At 41.0% G+C, this 18,004-nt stretch overlaps 3 protein-coding genes across 3 annotated transcripts in view; all 3 read right to left on the bottom strand.

The window, feature by feature from the left end:
• ASCL3 (achaete-scute family bHLH transcription factor 3) overlaps window positions 1-3,576 on the bottom strand; it is a 12,904-nt gene extending 9,328 nt beyond the window's left edge. The window contains exon 1 of the mRNA XM_019656216.1: window positions 3,495-3,576. The gene's annotated coding sequence lies outside the window, so the exon portion shown is untranslated. The remainder of the gene's footprint in view (window positions 1-3,494) is intronic.
• Window positions 1-7,717, bottom strand: part of CUNH11orf16 (chromosome unknown C11orf16 homolog) — a 27,113-nt gene extending 19,396 nt beyond the window's left edge. Inside the window, exons 1-2 of the mRNA XM_019656210.1 lie at window positions 5,884-7,717; window positions 5,062-5,237 (exon numbers count right to left, since the gene is read on the bottom strand). Coding sequence (XP_019511755.1) covers window positions 5,062-5,219 — 158 coding nt within the window. The 5' untranslated portion in view covers window positions 5,220-5,237; window positions 5,884-7,717. The remainder of the gene's footprint in view (window positions 1-5,061; window positions 5,238-5,883) is intronic.
• On the bottom strand, window positions 2,496-18,004 carry TMEM9B (TMEM9 domain family member B). Its single transcript, XM_019656211.1, has 5 exons — window positions 17,759-18,004; window positions 15,572-15,663; window positions 12,161-12,269; window positions 10,174-10,308; window positions 2,496-3,668 (listed from the first exon to the last, which is right to left on the bottom strand). The coding sequence occupies exons 1-5, from the start codon at window positions 18,002-18,004 to the stop codon at window positions 3,513-3,515; spliced, it is 738 nt and encodes a 245-aa protein (XP_019511756.1). The 3' UTR covers window positions 2,496-3,512.

The following is an 18,004-nucleotide window of genomic DNA, read 5'->3' as shown; positions in this document are numbered from 1 at the left end:
GGCTACTGAAGGCTTACCCAGGTATCTGTAGAAAACCAACCTATCCTGGTCAAAGTAAACCAAGGCCACTGATGTTTGTAGTCATTACACAGGAAACCACTGTGCTAATCTATCTGTGAATGAGATGTAAACACAGCTGCCCAAATGACAAAAGCATTCAATACTAATTTATTGCTTTTGTTTGCCTTTTCCTTGATCTCTTTTCCCAAACCTTGGTTAGCAAAGCTTCTAAAGGTTCCAACTTCGGATCCAAGTCACAAGTAGTACTTCTTAAACTAAACTATGCCTCTAAGAAAGAAACAATATTGTTTTGCTGTGCATGTTTGCAAAAGCTCTATTATACATCCAGGGCAAGAGTCAACATGTCTATGGAAAGCTATACACAATCACAGAACTATATATACAACTGTAACTACGTGGTGTTGTTAACACTAGGTCTTCTTTTTATACCAAGACATTGACACAATGACTACATTTCAAAGACATCAAAGAGTTTTCTATAAAGGGTCTTTCCCTGACATCTTTACCAAAATTCCCTCAACTTTTCACTTCACTTAGAAAACAGCTGTGCAAACCCCATTATTTTTTATTTTTAACCTTCAAATGAAAATAATAAGAACAATTTCATAAAGTTAAAAAAATTTTCAAAGATATAAGAAACAAGGTAAGGAAAAAAGGAAGGCTCAAGTCATTGGATTACTCGATTTCCCACAAGGAAATAAGCCAATCCAAGGTCATCTAACAAATTAGCATAAACACCAAAACTTAGCTCACCTAACCTTGACTTTGGTACCATATTGTCTAAACATACTGATTTTGTTCAGGTAGATTAAAATGACACTATAGGAATATCATGATGGACTTGTATATAAAATATTATTACCANTTTTTTTTTTTTTTGCACAAGGATGTAGTTGTTCCAGCATCATTTTGAAAACATTTTTCTCCATTGTATTCCCTTTGTTCCTTTGTCAAAGATCAGTTGACTATATTTGTGTGGGTCTATTTCTGTGCTCTCTGTTCTGTTCTATTGATCTATTTGTCTGTTCTTCTGGCTGTACTGCACTGACACTGACTTGGTTACTGAAACTTTATAGTAAGTCTTGAAGTCAGACAGTGTCAGTCCTCTGACTTTGTTCTTCTCCATTAATATTATGTAGGCTTTTCCATTAATACTGTGTAGGCTTTTCTGGGTCTTTTGCCTCTCGATATAAGCTTTAGAATCAGTTTGTTGATATCCACAAAATAACTTGCTGGGCTTTTGATTGGGATTGTGTTGAATCTATAGATCAAGTTGAGAGCTGACATCTTGACAATATTGAGTCCTCCTATTCATGGATATGGAATATCACTCCATTTATTTAGTTCTTTGATTTCTTTCATCAGTTTTGTAGATTTTCTCATATATATTTTATACCTATTTTGTTAGCTTTATACCTATTTCATTTTGGGGGGTACTCATGTAACTAATATTGTTTTGCATTTCACTTGTTCATTGTTAGTACATAGGAAAGCAATTAACTTCTGTACAGTAACCTTCTATCCTGTAACCTTGCTATAATCATTATTAGTTCCAGGAGGTTTTTTAGTTTTACTTGTTTTATTTTGTAATTCTTTTAGATTTTCTACATAGATGATCAAGTCATCTGTAAACAGACACTTTTATTTCTTTGTTCCCAATCTGTATACCTTTTATTTCATTGTCTTATTGTATTAGCTAGGATTTGCAGTATGACATTGCAAAGGAGTGGTGGAAGAAGACATCCTTGCCTTGTTCCTCATCTTAGCAATAAAGTTTCTGGTTTTTTACCATTAAGTATGATGTTAGCTGTGGGTTTTTTGTAGATGTTCTTTATCAAGTTGAGGAAGTTTCCCCTTATTTCTAGTTTACTGAGAAAAAATTTTTTTTTATCATGAATGGGTGTTGAATTTTGCCAAATGCTTTTTCTGCATCTATGGATAAGATCATGTTATTTTTCTTCTTTAGCCTGTTGATGGGATGGATTTTATTAATTGGTCTTTGAATGTTCAACCAATCTTGTGTACCTGGCATAAATTTCATTTGGTTGAAGCTGAACTTACAACTTTTAATACTAACAATAAAATCAATAATTTCAGGTTAGATTTCTGGGTTTAAAAAAATTGTTTTTCACTAATCAAAATACCCATTAACAGCTCCTAAAACCTCATACTTATGAATTTAATTCTAATATAATTTTTGCCATGGATTTCTTAGCTCCTTCATGCATTTTAAATCTCTCAGTTGATCAAAATGATATTTATATACTTTCAGAGACTCACCTTAGTACCCATACATTCTCTCTCTCTCTCTACACACACATGCACACGCAGATAATTTAGTACCAATGTTTTACGATTATACTGGTATAAAACAGTAGTCTCGCAACAGCGTACAGAATGCCTTTGCATCTTCAAGTTCATCATACAGCAAAAGAGGGGGGAGAGAAAAGTTAGAGGAGACATAGATACACTGGTAGGTGTTTCAAAAATTATTTTTATTGTTACATTCCAAAGAAGACAGAGGAAGAAAAAAGCCAGTTATCCAATAACTATTCCACCTTTCAGAGGGAGGCACCCAGAACCCCAGTACTAGTTCAAAGCTGCACATACTAGAGCTCAAACAGCTGCCTCTCAATCTGACCAAAAATACTGACAAATATGTGTATGTCATCAATCCAGGGAGGCTTGGGTTTAAAAGAAAATTTCTTTATTGCAGGTATCCAAGTCCTTAGAATTCGTCCTTAAAGATATTAGAAGATGAGAAAGACTACATACACCAGGACTATGTTTAGTCATTACAGTAAACTAGCAAATGGCCAGTTTATTCTAGGATGCATTGCATCAGACATCACAGTACTTGAGGAAAATCTGTATTTTTTGAAGAGCCATCAGGCATTTCCAATCTAGTTTACCATGAAGTACAGCCACAGGCCAACCAGATACCTAGATAATATAGTCAGTGCAAAATTCAAAAGGAATAAGTTGGGGCTTTGATGAGGATGGCTACACTGCAAAATATAAATGAAACTTGAAAACAGAAGGTAAATCTATTTACAAAAGTTTGTTTAATAAAGTGACTTGAGAAAAGTTATGTTAAGCAGTTCCCACGCATCCCTCCCCTTCCCTGCCAAAGAAAAAACACCTGAAAATTATCTTGAAAACAAGTTAAAACTGTGTGGTGAAAAAGAGAGTGCTTGTTCCAGGTAAAGGACTTCAAGATAATTTGCAGGCAGACTTGTTTTTATTTGTAAAAGTCACAAATAGGAAAAGGTTTAATGTCTGACTTTGAGGTGTGTGCTTTTAAAAAGGTCTCTATTAGTATGTTAACAAGAAAAGGAAATACCAAGCATGTTTTTGTTTCAGGTTTTGAATTTTTCCAGCAAGAGTTGGCAAAATCAACAGAGTATTAAAACAAAACCCAGGAAAACTCAGTCAATTTTTTCCAGTTGTCTGCCTCGTTGCTTTCTAGTTACCTTGAATTTGGTTCCCAATTAGCTGAGGACAACATGACGGTCAAAGACGGATTTTCGCTGCTCTTGAACTTGAAGTTTCCAACGCTGTTGGGCATACTCTACCTTATTCAGCACATTGGCTCGACTGTGGGAGCGGGCCAGCACATCATGGGCATTTGCAAAAGGCTGGTGATCCTGAAAATCCAGGAATGGAGAACATCAGAGATGGCATGATCAGTGTAAAACACACACACAAAATAGCGGCTATTCAGCCACAGAGATAGAAAGAAGCAGCTGGACTTTTCAAAGAACAGATCCAAACAGACCATCTATTTGGCCAAGCACTCCTAGGCAGTCAACTGCCAGAAGTAGGATGAACTCAACCACAGAACAGGTGGTTCAAGTAGCATAAGCGATGAGGAGTCAGATCTGTGAAATGTTCCCATAAGTCACCATTTCCAAAGGCATTTCCCTTAAGAAGCAGGGACCAAAACAAACAGTGGTCATTTATATTAAAGAGAAGCTTCCCTAAAGAGTAGGGGAAAGAAATCTTTTCATATTAATATCAACATGCTACAAATATGGAAAGTAGGCCTTTTCCTTGCTTTATTCAATGCTGTATAGCTAACCCATGGCAGAAGAAAAACCTGTCTTTTAATTTCCTGACTCCCATTATACTAGAATTGTTGGTTACCAGCTTGGGGCCACATTCACCTGGGCATATGAGTGGACAGGATCTTATCTCGGTTGGTTTTAATCTCTCCCTATACCCTCAACACATACACTAAATGAACTGGTTTCCAAAAGCTTCCTCATTTCCCTCTTCCCCACTCTAAAATGAAAAGAGGCATAGCTGAAGTGCTACCTTACCCTCTATTACCAAGGACAGTGGNTTTCTGAAAAAGCTGTTTACTTTGTGGGCAAGCCTGGATACAGGGGTGCTTAACCCCAGCTTTGAATGAGATGGTCCACGTAGGTGAATCAAAGAAGATTATTAAGGGTTCAAGCTGGCATGTCCCTAACCTGGGCAGGCTGAACTGAGGAGCACAGACATGAATCTCTGGGACTGATACAGCTCGTATGTGCCTATAGGCTGAGGTACCTCTCCCCTCTTGTATGCACACTTTATAGACAGCTGACTGAGGATAATATTCAGGAAAAGGCAGGGCAACTGAGGGATACTGAGGGAACCTGAGGGGGAACCCAGAGACCTCACCTTAGCTGTCGGTTGCCGAAACCCTAATTTCTGATGTAGTGTCTGAGCAAATCTCAGCTGATGGTAAAATGAGCTAGAAACTTTATAACTGGTGGTGCCTGACTGCCTTCTCTCACACATGCCAACTCTGACATCTGCCACTCTGCTACAAGGTGGGGTGAAAGCCAGGTCAACCCTTGGGGTCACTTGGGAGTACAGTTTAGACAGGGGTCATGTAAATTCCTTAAGCAAATCATAGCCTACATAGTAAAGAACCCTTTCGGCCTTCCCAGGAAACAAGTTCTCTCCCTCATGGTACACCATCTAGAGCCGAGAACAGACAGGAGAAAGGCAAGTGCCCACCACTTTCCTCAGAGGGGCAAAGTCCAGTACCTGGTGAGGGGATTGTGCCACGGTACTCGGAGGGCAAAGGGGCAGGTAAAAGAGAGGTCCCAGGGAGAAGCAGTGCTGGTCCAGGCAGGGGCCTCCAGGGTTGTGGCCACGCTGCAGTATTTGGGCAAAGGCATCCCAGGCTCTGCAGTGGATTCCATGGCCTTCGGAGAAACCACCTGAGAACAAGCACCATTATGAGTTACAGATGACAGCCCAGCAAAAGGCGCCTGGCTGGGGCAGAACTCAGCTCTGTGCTTAGCAGTCTCTCTGGAGCCCCGCCCGCTCCCACAAATGCTCAGGGTGTCCTCTAAACCAACTGCCTCAGAAATCTCAGCTCAGGAAATAGGGGAGGGGTTGAAAGAGTAAGAACTGTGATTTCAGAGAAATCAGCTTTCCACCGTTCACAGCCTGCTGGCTGCATGCTCATTTGACCTCTGCACTTCAGTTACCACGCAGGAGATAATATATGGAAAGCACCTGGCACACAAATAACTCAGTATTCATTAGCTTTTTCCTCCTTCCTTCTCCCTAGTTGTAGGGAGTCCTGGGGGTAAGACCATACTTCCCTTCACAAATCCTAACCCTCATGACAAATGGACCCCTAGCCCAAGGCTCAGGCTCCCCTCCTAACCCAGTCTCATACAGGACTAACTCTAGCTCCAGGCCCCCCTGGGACCCCAGGGCTGTGGCCTCTATAGACCTGTTCAGAGGCAACAGCTGTGACCCAGGACCCAAGGTCACACCCCACCGCCCCAGCCCACCAGTGCCCTGTTAGGGTCTGCCCCTGCCCAAGTCCACAGGTCTGACCCCAAGGGGACTTACCCACAGCCCCAAATGCCTCCACCTCAGCCTCCACACCTTCTGACAGTTGGGGCTCAGGGCCTCAGCCTAACTGACTCCTGGTTGCCAAGCAGGTTGCCATGGATGCAAGCCAGCAGGAAAGCTGTGGGCTGAGTGTACTGAGCATGTGCAGAGGGGTGACAGGGGGCCTTGGGAGGCATGGGCAGGGTGAGGGGGCAAGGGGTTATTCTCCATCTTTCTCTTTGAAGAGGGGGAGAGGGGATATTAGAAAGGAAGGTCATTGTAGCTTCAATTCCCAAAAGCTCAGGCTACTTCACTACCAGAAGAGTAAGTCCTGATGGGAAGGCCTCGTGGATCCCAGGGGAGTCCTGTGAGGGAAGGAGCTGACCCTACAGAGACTCACGGCTATTGATCTGCCTCCTCCCTGAGCACACAGGAGGCTGGGGTGGTGGGGGCCACCGGCTGCCCTAGGGAGGGACTGTAAGATAGAATTTGTCCATAGTTTAAAACCAAATAGCCAAAGGTATAGGCTTGTCTGTAACAAACAGAACTCTATTGAGAAACAGAGGTGCAGTGACCACTTGGGGTGGTGGGAGTGGACACTGGGGTCCAAAGGAACAGAGGTCTAATTTCTGCCCTAATTCGAGTATCCATGGGAAAGGCTGGTGTTTTGAGGCATCCGACAGTCATTGTACAGTTGAGTGCCTGGCGCCTGTGTTTAGTGGAGAATACCAAAACAGTATTCAGGGACATTTGTGGGTGTCTCTCCCACCCCCATTCCCCTCTACCACCAGTTCCTCTTTCTGTTTGAGGATCCATGTGCTTAGCAGGCAGATGGTAGAACGTGTGTCTGTCAATCAGCACATCCCACTCCCAGCCACAGGAACTGGTCAGGCATGGACATGTTCCCGAACCTCTCCAATCAGAAGAAATCCTGAGAATGTGTTGGGGATCCTGGATTGTAGACTTTCTCTCTCCTCCTATACATAAGTAAGGAAGTATGTAGTTCTGGGAGCTTCTGACAGCCTTTTGGGGGGCACTGAAGCTATTCCCAGAGAAAGACAGAGAAGAGAGACATAAAGAAAATGGGTTCTTGGGAGCAGTGTTGAGCCCAGCCTGAAGGCAGCCCTACTACCGGATGCTTCAGTTCTGTGAGCCTTTGCTGATTATACCAATTTGAATTGGATTTTCACTTACTTGTAACCAAAAACGTCTTAACTGGTGACTGCTCTCATGGAGCCTAACTTTAGAGTCAGGAGAATGTTGCCCAGGACTACATACCTAAGGGCTGAGTTATCTGGTGCACAAAGTAAGAGTCCAAGAAAAACCAGTGCAGTCTCTGGCAGTGAGAGGGAGATTCCTGAATGAGACAGGTGGGACTTCCATGGCAGAAGGAAAAGGAAGAGTATTCCGATTTAGGTAGGAAGCAAGAACCAAGAGAGAAGGTTCATTTGCAAGACTACTTTTCTTTTTGTGGGGGAATGGGATGTCATGGGAAAATCAAGGTGTAGATATTTGGGAAAGGGCCAGATTGCTAGGAGCCTTGTAAACCAAGCAGATAAGTACAAACAATGTGGTAGGTAGTCCAAAGGAGGTCATCATAGGATTTAAGCAAGGAAGTGACATGAAAAGCTTTCAGAAAGAACATCAGCGTTAGGATGCAGCCAGTTGAGAACAGAGCCCAGGAGGCCAGGGCGGAGACTGTTAACAGTGACCCAGACACAACACGACAGGATTGGAATAGGAAAACCGTAACACCAAATATTTACTGACAACACCTACCTGACTTGAGTCTCTTTACTGGGTGCTAAGAATAAAGGATAAATAAGATTGGTCCCTATTTTTAAGGAGCTTACAGTCTACTGNTCTGGTCTGTTTTCCACCTATCAGAACAAGATTGAACTAGTTGCTCACAGTCATGGATGCTGGGAGAATGTAAACAGATTTACCCTTTTTATATGTTTGTTCTTTTTACACCTGATAAAATTACAACAAATACAAAACATGTTTTAATGTAATGCTTTGATAATAGCAATGATGTGTCATGGATATATGATACAGTAAATATTGTGACTACTTGCAGTGAACTTCTTAACTATTTGTACTAACTCTCACTTGATTTCAAATGCTCTATACTGAACAAAAATGAAAACAATTTAACTGAGAATCTAACAGAAGCATTTTAAAAAGCACATATATATTGAAGAACTCTCATCTTGGATAAGCAACAATTGTAGGAATTTAAATTTAACTTCTTTTTGTACAGAGCTGTTACCATAAATATACAGCTCTGATGAGAAAACCTCCTCTGCCAACAATTGGTTTAACAGATATCTAAGAGTCAGCCAGGCCTCTCAGAAACAATGTCCTCAAATGGTCTACTTACACACAGAATCAATCACTGGTGAACAAAAAGCTTACTAAGCACATGACCCCACCAATCAAATCACTTTCCTACATGTTTTTGTCTTTATATTTGTGCATCCATTTCTTTTATGTTCTTTGTGTATTACATTGATATTATCTATTCCTAAAATCAGAAACCAGATATTTAATGCTGTAAGTAAGTAACGTGGTTTAAGTCAGACTTTCTATGTGCCTTATAACAAAATGGTTTAATATGGCCTTTTATACATAACGTTTTCATTATGTTAGTTGTTCTCAACTGGGGATGACTGTGCTCCCCAAGGACATTTGACTATGTCTGTGGACATTTTTGATTGTTATGATTGGGGTGGAGGATGCTTTTGGCATCTAGTGAGTAGAGGTCAGGGATGCTGCTTAAATATCTTACGATGAACAGGACAGCCCCTACAACAAAGCATCATCCAAGTCAAAACATCAATAGTGTAGAGGCTGAGAAAACCTGTCATGTGAATTAACATGGGAACAATATTTGCGAGTCTACTAACTTTAGTACACAACCTCCTGTCCAAGCTCTCTCACCCCACTAGCCCCACTCTGCCTGGTGTGTGACTACATCTCCAGTCTTGTCCTTTATATCCCAGCCTATCAGTCCCCTTCTGGAATTCTTCAAAATAAATAAGCAATTCTAATATGATTAAAAATAAAAGGGGTAAACACACTATTATTATTATTTCTTGTGCATACCCATTTCTGTTTTCATCTCTTTATTGCTAGTATCCAGCACAATACTTGATAATAAAAAGTTACTCATGTATTGTTTGAATTCATAAATGAAGCAAGGGAAAATGAAGTAAATAGAGGTATTTCTATGAAAGCTCTTGACAAAACAAGAAATGAAATCTTTCCCAAATAAGTTGAGTATTCATAAGTGATATCCATGAGACACCAATGTATGGATCAAAAAACAGGCTCCGTTTGTAGTTATAACGTAAGCCATCCAGTCAGGATCCCCTTTCCCATCTTTTACCAACAGATCCACAAGCCATTCCAGAGTCAAAGGACTTGTGACTATGGTTGGCAAGGGCTCAGGCTGGCTTTAGCTTTTGGAATTGGTTCTTGAAACGCTACTGAATTTGATCCACTTTAAGGAACATAGTCCAATAAAGTAATCCAAAATAAGAAGTAATTTCTAAAAAAATTATATATATATAATAATGAAAAATAGTCGAAAATTTGGAAACAATCCCAAACAGGATAATGACAAAACAAGTAATATAATTCTCTAAGCTATATCGAAGAACAAGTTTGTGGACTAGGTCAATTTCTGGACATTTTTGAATGAAGTAATGGTAACACAAGAAGGAGACCACAAAGCAACTTATACACTAATTATACCAACTAGATGCACAAACATAAATGTGTTGTAAAGATAGGAAGAGAATCTGGAGTGATAGTTAAAGGTCACAAAAGTTTTTAAAGAAGGATAACAGGAAATATAAAACATCAGCAGCTTATCCAGCTTCACTTCATTAAGAACATTACGGTCTTCATGCTTCCCTTCACTAAAGCCTCTTTCCCGTCTATGACATTTGGTGATGCTGACAGGAAAGGTATTCAGGCAGGAGCTTGGGGAGAAAACTATCTCAGATGCTTTTCTCAATGTAAACAGGGAAGGCAATGAAAATTGTGCCCTTGGTGCTGACGGGAAAGGCCTTGTACAGCACACTTACCAAGGATCATCAGTTTGAACCACCATATTTATGGCTCTACAGAGCAGTTTCCTCATAAAGAGACATATACTAATATTAGAACTGACTTCAGCTTCTCTAGTTGGGAATCTGCTCCAGCACGTGAACATCTATATGCGGCCATTTTTCATTTGCACTTTCTACCAGATAACAGCAGATACTGGCTGCGCATAGCTAGGGCACGCTGAGAACTTACCCCAACATCGTCATCGCTCTGTATTAGTTGTGAGTGTCCAAACAGGCGTCTCTTCAGTATGGGCTCAACCAGAGTCAGGTACACCATGTACAGAAGTAGAAGGCCCAAAATGGAGAGATATATTATAATGGTAACCTAAAGGGAATTGAAAATAAGTGACATCTCTGTTCAAGCCAAGAAATCAGAATTTTGTGTAATAGTAAAGCCACAGTGAAGACTGATCTATCTGCTCAGCATAAAGAATTTCTACACAAACCAGATTCCAACATAAGAAACAAACTCAACTCTTCACCAAGGTGTTACTTAAAGAAGAAAGAAAACATTTTTGTCTCTGGGATCTTTTCATGAGTCTTCAAACTCCATCTTCACCTACTGCTAATCATTCATCACCACTGCTAGCACAGCAGTTTTTTTTGTCACCTGAATCTAGTGTCCAAGATTCGGCAGCACTGCTGTCAAGACAAATTAAAGGAGCCCTAATAGAAAATGTAATTCAGATGAATTGCAACAGAATACTCTTTCAGATCAATTTAGGTATACAAAAATATGTTTTAAGCCAGTGATTTTCTTGAGCTCTAATTTGTGTGCTAACACCACCCACCAGTATGGCTATAATTAAGGACAGACAATACCAAATGTTAGCGAGGATGTGGAGGAAACTGAACACTCATATGTTTTTGGTGGGAATCTAAAATGGTACAACCACTTTGGAAAACAATCTGGCAGTCTTTTAAAAGTTAAACATAAACTTATAACTCTAAGGAACCTACCCAAGAGAAATGAAAGGCATGTATGCAGATATTCATAACAGCATTATTCATAACAGTAAATATCTGGAAATAATCCAAATGTCCATCAACTGATGAATGGACAAATAAAATGTGGTGTATTCATATAATAGAATGCTATTCAATAATAAAAAGGAATTAAGTACTGACATGCTACAACATGGAAAAAACCCCAAAACATTATGCTAAATGAAAGAAGCCAGTCACAGAAGACCATATATTGTATGATTCCATTTATATGAAATGCCCAGACCTGTAGAGACACAAACCAGAATAGTAATTCTCTAGGGCTGGGGGTAGGAATGTGATTAACTATAAATGGGCATAAGCGATCTTTTTGGGGTGATGGGAATGTTCTAAAACTGGATTTTAAAAAATTGTCTTAAATTTGCTAAATTTTATAGAATTGTACACTTACAATGAATGACGTTTAGGGTATGTAAAGCATACATCAAAATTTTTGTTTAAAATAAAAAAGTAAAGTGAGGATTTCTCTAAAAGACGGCTCCCTGCTGGAGCAGGAGCTCTGCCACAGGGTCAATCACAACAGAAACCTTAGTAACTGTTACAGCTGACCACCCCAGATTTCCCATGAGGCCTCTTTCTGAGAAAGGAATGAGAAGCTCCATGTTAACAAAAAATTAAAAAATAAAAAAAGTTGGGAAGAAGAATCGTTAGCCACCACATTAAAATAATTGAACTCAATAGAGGTCCAAATGGTATTGAGAGTGATCTACATTCTATTTCCTGTAGCAAATAAAGAAAATAAATCTTAAAATCCAGAAGTGATGTTTCTAGAATAGTCACTGTATAATTTTTTCTAACGGTTTGAGAAGGCAGGAAAAAGAGGCCCTAATCATGCTACTCTTTCACTAGCCTTTGGCACACGTGACCCACAGAGAAGCTGGGGTATTTTTCTGGGATATGTTAATCACACACAGGGCATTTTGTGCCATTTCACACATCATACCTATCTAACTATCCTAATTAATCCACAGAGCATCTCAATGAGGCAAGCTGAGAGCAGGCCCATTGTTCCTTTTGGGATGGGGATTGGAGATGAGGAAGGAGGTAATGGGGACAGTGGGGAAGAGCAGTTTAGGCAACTAAAATGGAATTCAGATACCCAAAACTCTCTTTCTTGTCTTAATACCATCAAGAACTATTCCAGAAGCAGAACAGATGGACCTTTTTTTTACCTTGATGGTTACAGAGCTTCTTTCCTCATATTTGCATTCGCAGCGAAGACAGTACGCTTCTACGTCAGGCCCCCGCACAGGCATGGGGTCCACAACATGAAGGCAATCACTGAAAAAAACGAAGATAAAATATTGCTTAAGTCTAGCTGGATTTTCTACTCACCTTGGTCAAAACTTTCCTGAAATCCTGAGTAATCACTGAACTTACCCAGTGAAAGAATATAAGAAACAATCAGTTAGGGAAGTGAAACCATTTCCTCTCTTAATATCATCAATTGGTAAGATTTAAGAGTCTACAAAATCATGAAGACACATATGTAGTAACTATTTTCAAAAGTGCTACTGTTAGTTAAAAATGCACCTGAAAAATCCCAAATGGGATCAAAAACTGCCTAGCAGATCAAGTCATATTCAAACTTGTTCGGTTACCAAGCAAAACTGCTTTAAGTGATTTAAAGTGAGCTGGGGCATTGTTCAAATATGAGATTATCTCTTTTGTGAATTAATTAACATCATCCTTAACTGCTACAGTGTGGTATATGAATAGCTAGTCACACTTAACAGTTGATAAAGTCTGAAACTCTGAAACCTGAACACTCAAAATTACAGTAAGAAACAATTACTTTTATTAATAAGCAAAAATCTATTGAAAAAGCATGAAGAAAGGAGGATTAAGACAATGAAAATATTGAAAAATGAAAAACGATTACTTGGGAAAAGTATATCAAAAATAATAAAAGGCTGAATGTTTTTGTTGTTGGATGTTGCCTGTTTATTTTTCTCTGTTTTCCAGGCTTTTACTTATGGCTTACGAAAACACAATTCTATCAAAAAAATCTTCTCCCAGAAATCTGTCAAGTCTAGTAAATAATTAAATTATTACTCTCCCCAGTTAGTAAGAGCCTGCTACTCTGATCACCTTCCACAAAAATAGGCCAGGCTTTCCTGGCCTCTAGCCAGCTCCTGGGCAGTTTTCAGCCCTTTGTCATCTCTTGGTTAGGCATTTCCAGCTGCCACAAGAATTCTACAATAGCTTCCTGTCTCATCCCACCTGTCCTACGTGGGGACACCCAGTGCTCCAGGCTGATTCTTTCCCTTCACCTTATCAAAGCATACTTTTTTGTGTTCCATCCCTCTGAGCTATGGCATAAGAAGAAAACCCAAAATGGCATAAATGACAAATGTTCAGTCAGTTATACTTAACAGGTAACTTTAATAAAGGTAGTATGTAATGAAAAAGATAAGTCTTCACTGGTAGAATTTCAAATAAGATAAGGTCCCACAACATATGAGTGATATCTGTTCCAAACATATAGAAGACCAGGAAAGTATCAAGCTGGATGCAGCATAAAATGGGCAGAGGAAGTTAGATCCCATGACAGGGGCGTCTATTTCAGAATCACAGAGCCCACCCAGTCCAGCATTCTCCGAGAAGTCATCTGCACAAGATCATAGAGTAAATCAGTAGCTAAGAGGACCAGAATCCAAAGCTCCTGCCTCCTAGATCAGGCCCCCTGTATCTCTCTGAACCTCAGGAAAATGAGATTTATCTCCGATTTACTTTCCTATTTCAGCTTCAGAAGCCTCAGTAAAAATACCTAAGAATTATTTGGGAATCTAAGTGCTGAGTACTGAGTGTTTCTTTTGAAGTACAAATCCAGTTTAATAACAAATAAATACTTGAGTGCTGTGCAGAAGTTGTGCAGGGTGGGAGAGGAAGCAGGGAGATTGGTTCTCATTGGCCAGTCACTGTAAACACAAAACCCTGAGGCCTCAGCCGCTTTAGGAACCAAGCAACACCTCCCCCTAGTGCCAAGAGGATGGCATTTTAAATCACACCCCAAGCACAAACCAGAGAACTCAAACTTCTCTTGTCACACAGTGGAAGTCTATGAAGAATTAAAGCTAACAACTGGATCAAATGGAGGCCAGAAGGTGAAAATACATCTAGGGCCAGACAGATATCGGAGGCCTCATAAAGCCATAACACCATAATTAATTAAAATCTGCCTGCCTTTCTGCCAGTTAAAAACTTTCAGTGACAACTGGGAACCTATCCTCTGTAAAAGACCAAGCTGCAAAAAAGGAAGCAAGGGAGAGAGGGAAGAAAAAATCCTAAACAAGCTTTGTTTTCAACTGTTTATTTTCAAATCTCCCTATTTTAACCAAAAACCAGGGATGGATGACATGATTCTGTCTGAATCTAGAATAACAAAAAGTCAGTGAAAAGATTAGTGCTAAACACTTAGTGAGTTCACTTGCCATTACTGATAATAGAATAAACTGTAAGTGCTTAATATATTTGGGAAATTTATAGGAATAACTAAAAAACTTATTGTTATCATATAAAGTAACCTGCTGATATAAAACCTGTAAGAATATAGTTAAATCACTTTGTATATGAGACAATTTAAGTGCAACATGGACGTTCACAAAAAGTTATCAAGAACACAATTATCAAATATCAGACTGAACCAAAATGGGAAGAATAAACAATATCAGAAAAACTAAACATGCTCAAAGCCTGCCTTTTCTTTTTCAAAGTCAGCTTGGAATATTGTAACTGAATGAATTTAATTTTGCTTTCCAACTTTTGCAGGCTGTTCAGCTGTGAAGTCAAGTACATGGGAAAGTATGTAGCATTTGGAGCTATTTTTCTTCTATGCCTATCCTGGTAATCTCCCACTATAGTTACTGCCACAAACCATAAAACATCACAATTCCATGGGAAGAAGCCCATCCATCCTGCCACAAAACAACTGCTTGCCAACCATTTCACGGTACACATAGAAAAAGCTATCATTTGCAAGGTCCACTGAGATAAACAGAGAAGGCTGCTGGGGGCTAGCCAGTCAGGATCCCAGTTGTCACAGGCCTGCCTGATTACCCCAAGGCTGAATGGATCAATATCTTAGCACGTCTATAACCTATTGATGGCACACCAATTGGGGAACTCGGATGTACATGGCTCATTCCCATTCCTTCCTGAGCTTGCTGATGCTTTTAAACATAGTCTCCTATATTTGGCAATACAGCATCAAAATCTGCAAGTTGTAAAAATTATAACACAGATAAATGAGGCTTGCTTACCTTCCACTAAAAAGCAAGCGGGAGGACCAAAGTTTAAGGGGGCGCAGGAAGGTAGCTATCTGTAGTTTAGGTAGCACAAACTCAGCCCTATCCCCACAGAAAACCCTCTCTACCTGGGGCTTAGTGTATTGCTATAGTCCTTTAGGCTTACATCATGCACTCAGGGCCTTACTCTTACTTTTTCAAGTGGAAATGGAATTTGACACTTTTGCTTTAAAAACAATACTTAAAAGAAAACAATAGATTGGATGAACATTCTGAGCTAACCGTGACAACACAGAAAGAAATTTGACAGGTAATTCCATAATCCAGTATACTTACCAATCCTTTTGGGATATATTTTTATTATAAATATGTCCAGGAGTATCTTTATAGGGAGGGCAAATACATTTACATCGAACATCCTCGAAATCCTGTGACCAAAATAGAAACTTAGTATAGCTTATTGATAGTTTATCATCAATATTTTTTAAAACTGCATCATATACATTTTGCTAAGCATCCCTGCCAAACATTCTAAAACTATTCACTTAAAACTTTAAATAACTTTGAGAGATCCAAGTTTTTAAAAGCTACTGGTTCTTTTTTGGTAATGCTAATGAATCATTGTATAGTAAATAAAATCATTTTGAAATAATACCTAACATGTGATCTGTGACTTATCAATCACATTTATGGGTCAGATGACAATCAAATTGTGCCGTTATCACCATCTACCTGGCTGCAGAAAGACAAAGTAGACGGATAGCTGTGCCCACAAGGAAGAATGCTGACTATAAAAGGATGGGGAAGAATCAAATTATAATAAAAAATACTAAAAAAAAAAAACAAGTCACAATTCCTCTATTCACCATCCTTCCACTCTTTGGTAGAAAGGCATTAATATGGATAAAAGAGGTCGGGCCAGATTCCTATAGAAGAGATGAGGTTTTCAAAGCACTCAGCTACAATTATAAAGAAAGTACATAAGGGAAGTAGCTTGAGTCTAGCTGAGATCAGTTTGGTCTACTCCTCAGAGGAAACTTTGCTTCTAATCCCTGGTAGACAAAGAGGACAACTACTGATAAAGCACATTTCAAGAGGAGGAGGAAGAGGTGACTAATACATAAAGGGAGTAGGAGATGCCTCCTCAACAAAGGGGAATCTATCTGAGAAGGCAGCGTGGCTCATGAGACCCCAGAGGACCAGGCACACTGCTCCTGTATATGGTGGTATGTCTGGCAGAGCTGTTGACAATTCATTCAGCAATCACTTAGTGAGCATTTGTTCAGTGCTGGAATTTGTGCTCAATGAGGTGGATTCAGCTAAGTGTAAGACAGGGTCCCTGCCAGGCATTGGGACACGCCCTAGTAAAGGAGACTGACAAATAAATATATGATTATACTACAGTACCTAAAGTGATGACAGGAGGTATTTAGAGAGTGCCAGCAATAATTTGAAAGTCAGGAAACTTGCTGCTGTTCCTGTTTCTGGTGGGAGGTAGGGAAGATTTCAAAAACAATCCCTGATCAAGAACCCCTCATCAACCCCGCCCCCTCCTCTGTTTGCCTGGAATCCGTCTTTCCCAGCCCCTATATTTAAAGATATTATAGATTAAAGCTCCTATTTTTTAAAAAATGCAAACGTCGCTCTGTTTTCCCATTACATTAAGGTGAATTCCTAGCTCATCAAGGAGGAAGCAGGAGTGTGACTGGGGCCAGGGCAGGTCTGGAGAGCAGGGGCGTGAAGGATGTTAGAAAGCAGCATGACGGGACTAGCGGGGCAAGATGAGAAGGCCAGAACCTCACCGCCTCTCCTGTAGTGCGGATCGTCCCTTACCCACTAAATTATCAGAGAGAAGGCAAGAAAGGGGCCAAGAGATCCTGGAGGGAGTTAGATGAGAGGATATTAGGCCGGTGAGAGGGGCTCTCTAGGTCCTATCGGGAAGAAAGGCTGCCAGGAGTCAAGTTCCCACAACAGGAAGGGAATCTGCTCAGGAATGAGTTGAGATGAATTCATTCCTAAGGAGGAAGACCTCTGTGAGTGAGGGCTTTCTTTCTATCATTTTGGCTTGTGGAATGGGGGCAGGATAACAGTCTGTGAGGCTGGTGGAGGGTGGTGGTAGACTGTCAGAGCTTAAGGGTGGAACGTTAAAGGCTCCCAGAGTTGGAAAGGTTGTAAAATTGGAAGTGGGTGCTGTCGGGGCTGAGGAGGGAAATCGCAAGGAGGTGGAGGAGTTGCTGTCCAGGCTGTGGGTGGAGCTGGGCCGGGGTCGGGTATCAGGGGGGGAAAGAAGAGAGTAGTCGGGGTTGGTGCTGGGAGTGGGGGCGATGGTGGTCAGACTGTCAGGGCAGGGGGGCGAGAGTGCTATCGGACAGGCGGGAGGGCGACGGGTGGGGGACTGTAAAGCTAGGGGTCGAGCTGTCAGGTCTGGGAAAGGAATGGGGTGGGGAGCAGGCTGACAGACCCCCGCCAGGCCGGACGCAGGGGGGGAGCTCCTGTCTGGCGCACAGGCTGGGAGGGACTCACCTTGGTGGCGTCTGACAGCTGCACCAGCAGCAGCACCGACAGCGCCAGACAGGACAGGCTGAGCAAGGAGCCAAGACGAAGGAGGCCTCCCCACTGGGTTGCCATCGCTGCGAGACCCAGCAGCGCCCACAGCCCGGAGCCCCCCGAGACCTGCTCCCGGCTCGGGCTCAGGCTCGGGCTCCTCCGCCAGCACTTCCGTCTGGGCCTTCGCGTCACGGGCCGCGCCGGGTCAACTGTAAAAAGCAT

This window comes from Hipposideros armiger, unplaced genomic scaffold (genome assembly GCF_001890085.2).
Source record: "Hipposideros armiger isolate ML-2016 unplaced genomic scaffold, ASM189008v1 scaffold_256, whole genome shotgun sequence".
Classification (NCBI taxonomy): Eukaryota; Metazoa; Chordata; class Mammalia; order Chiroptera; family Hipposideridae; genus Hipposideros; species Hipposideros armiger.
Note: the sequence above shows the minus strand (reverse complement) of the source record. Positions and strands in the feature narration are given on the sequence as shown.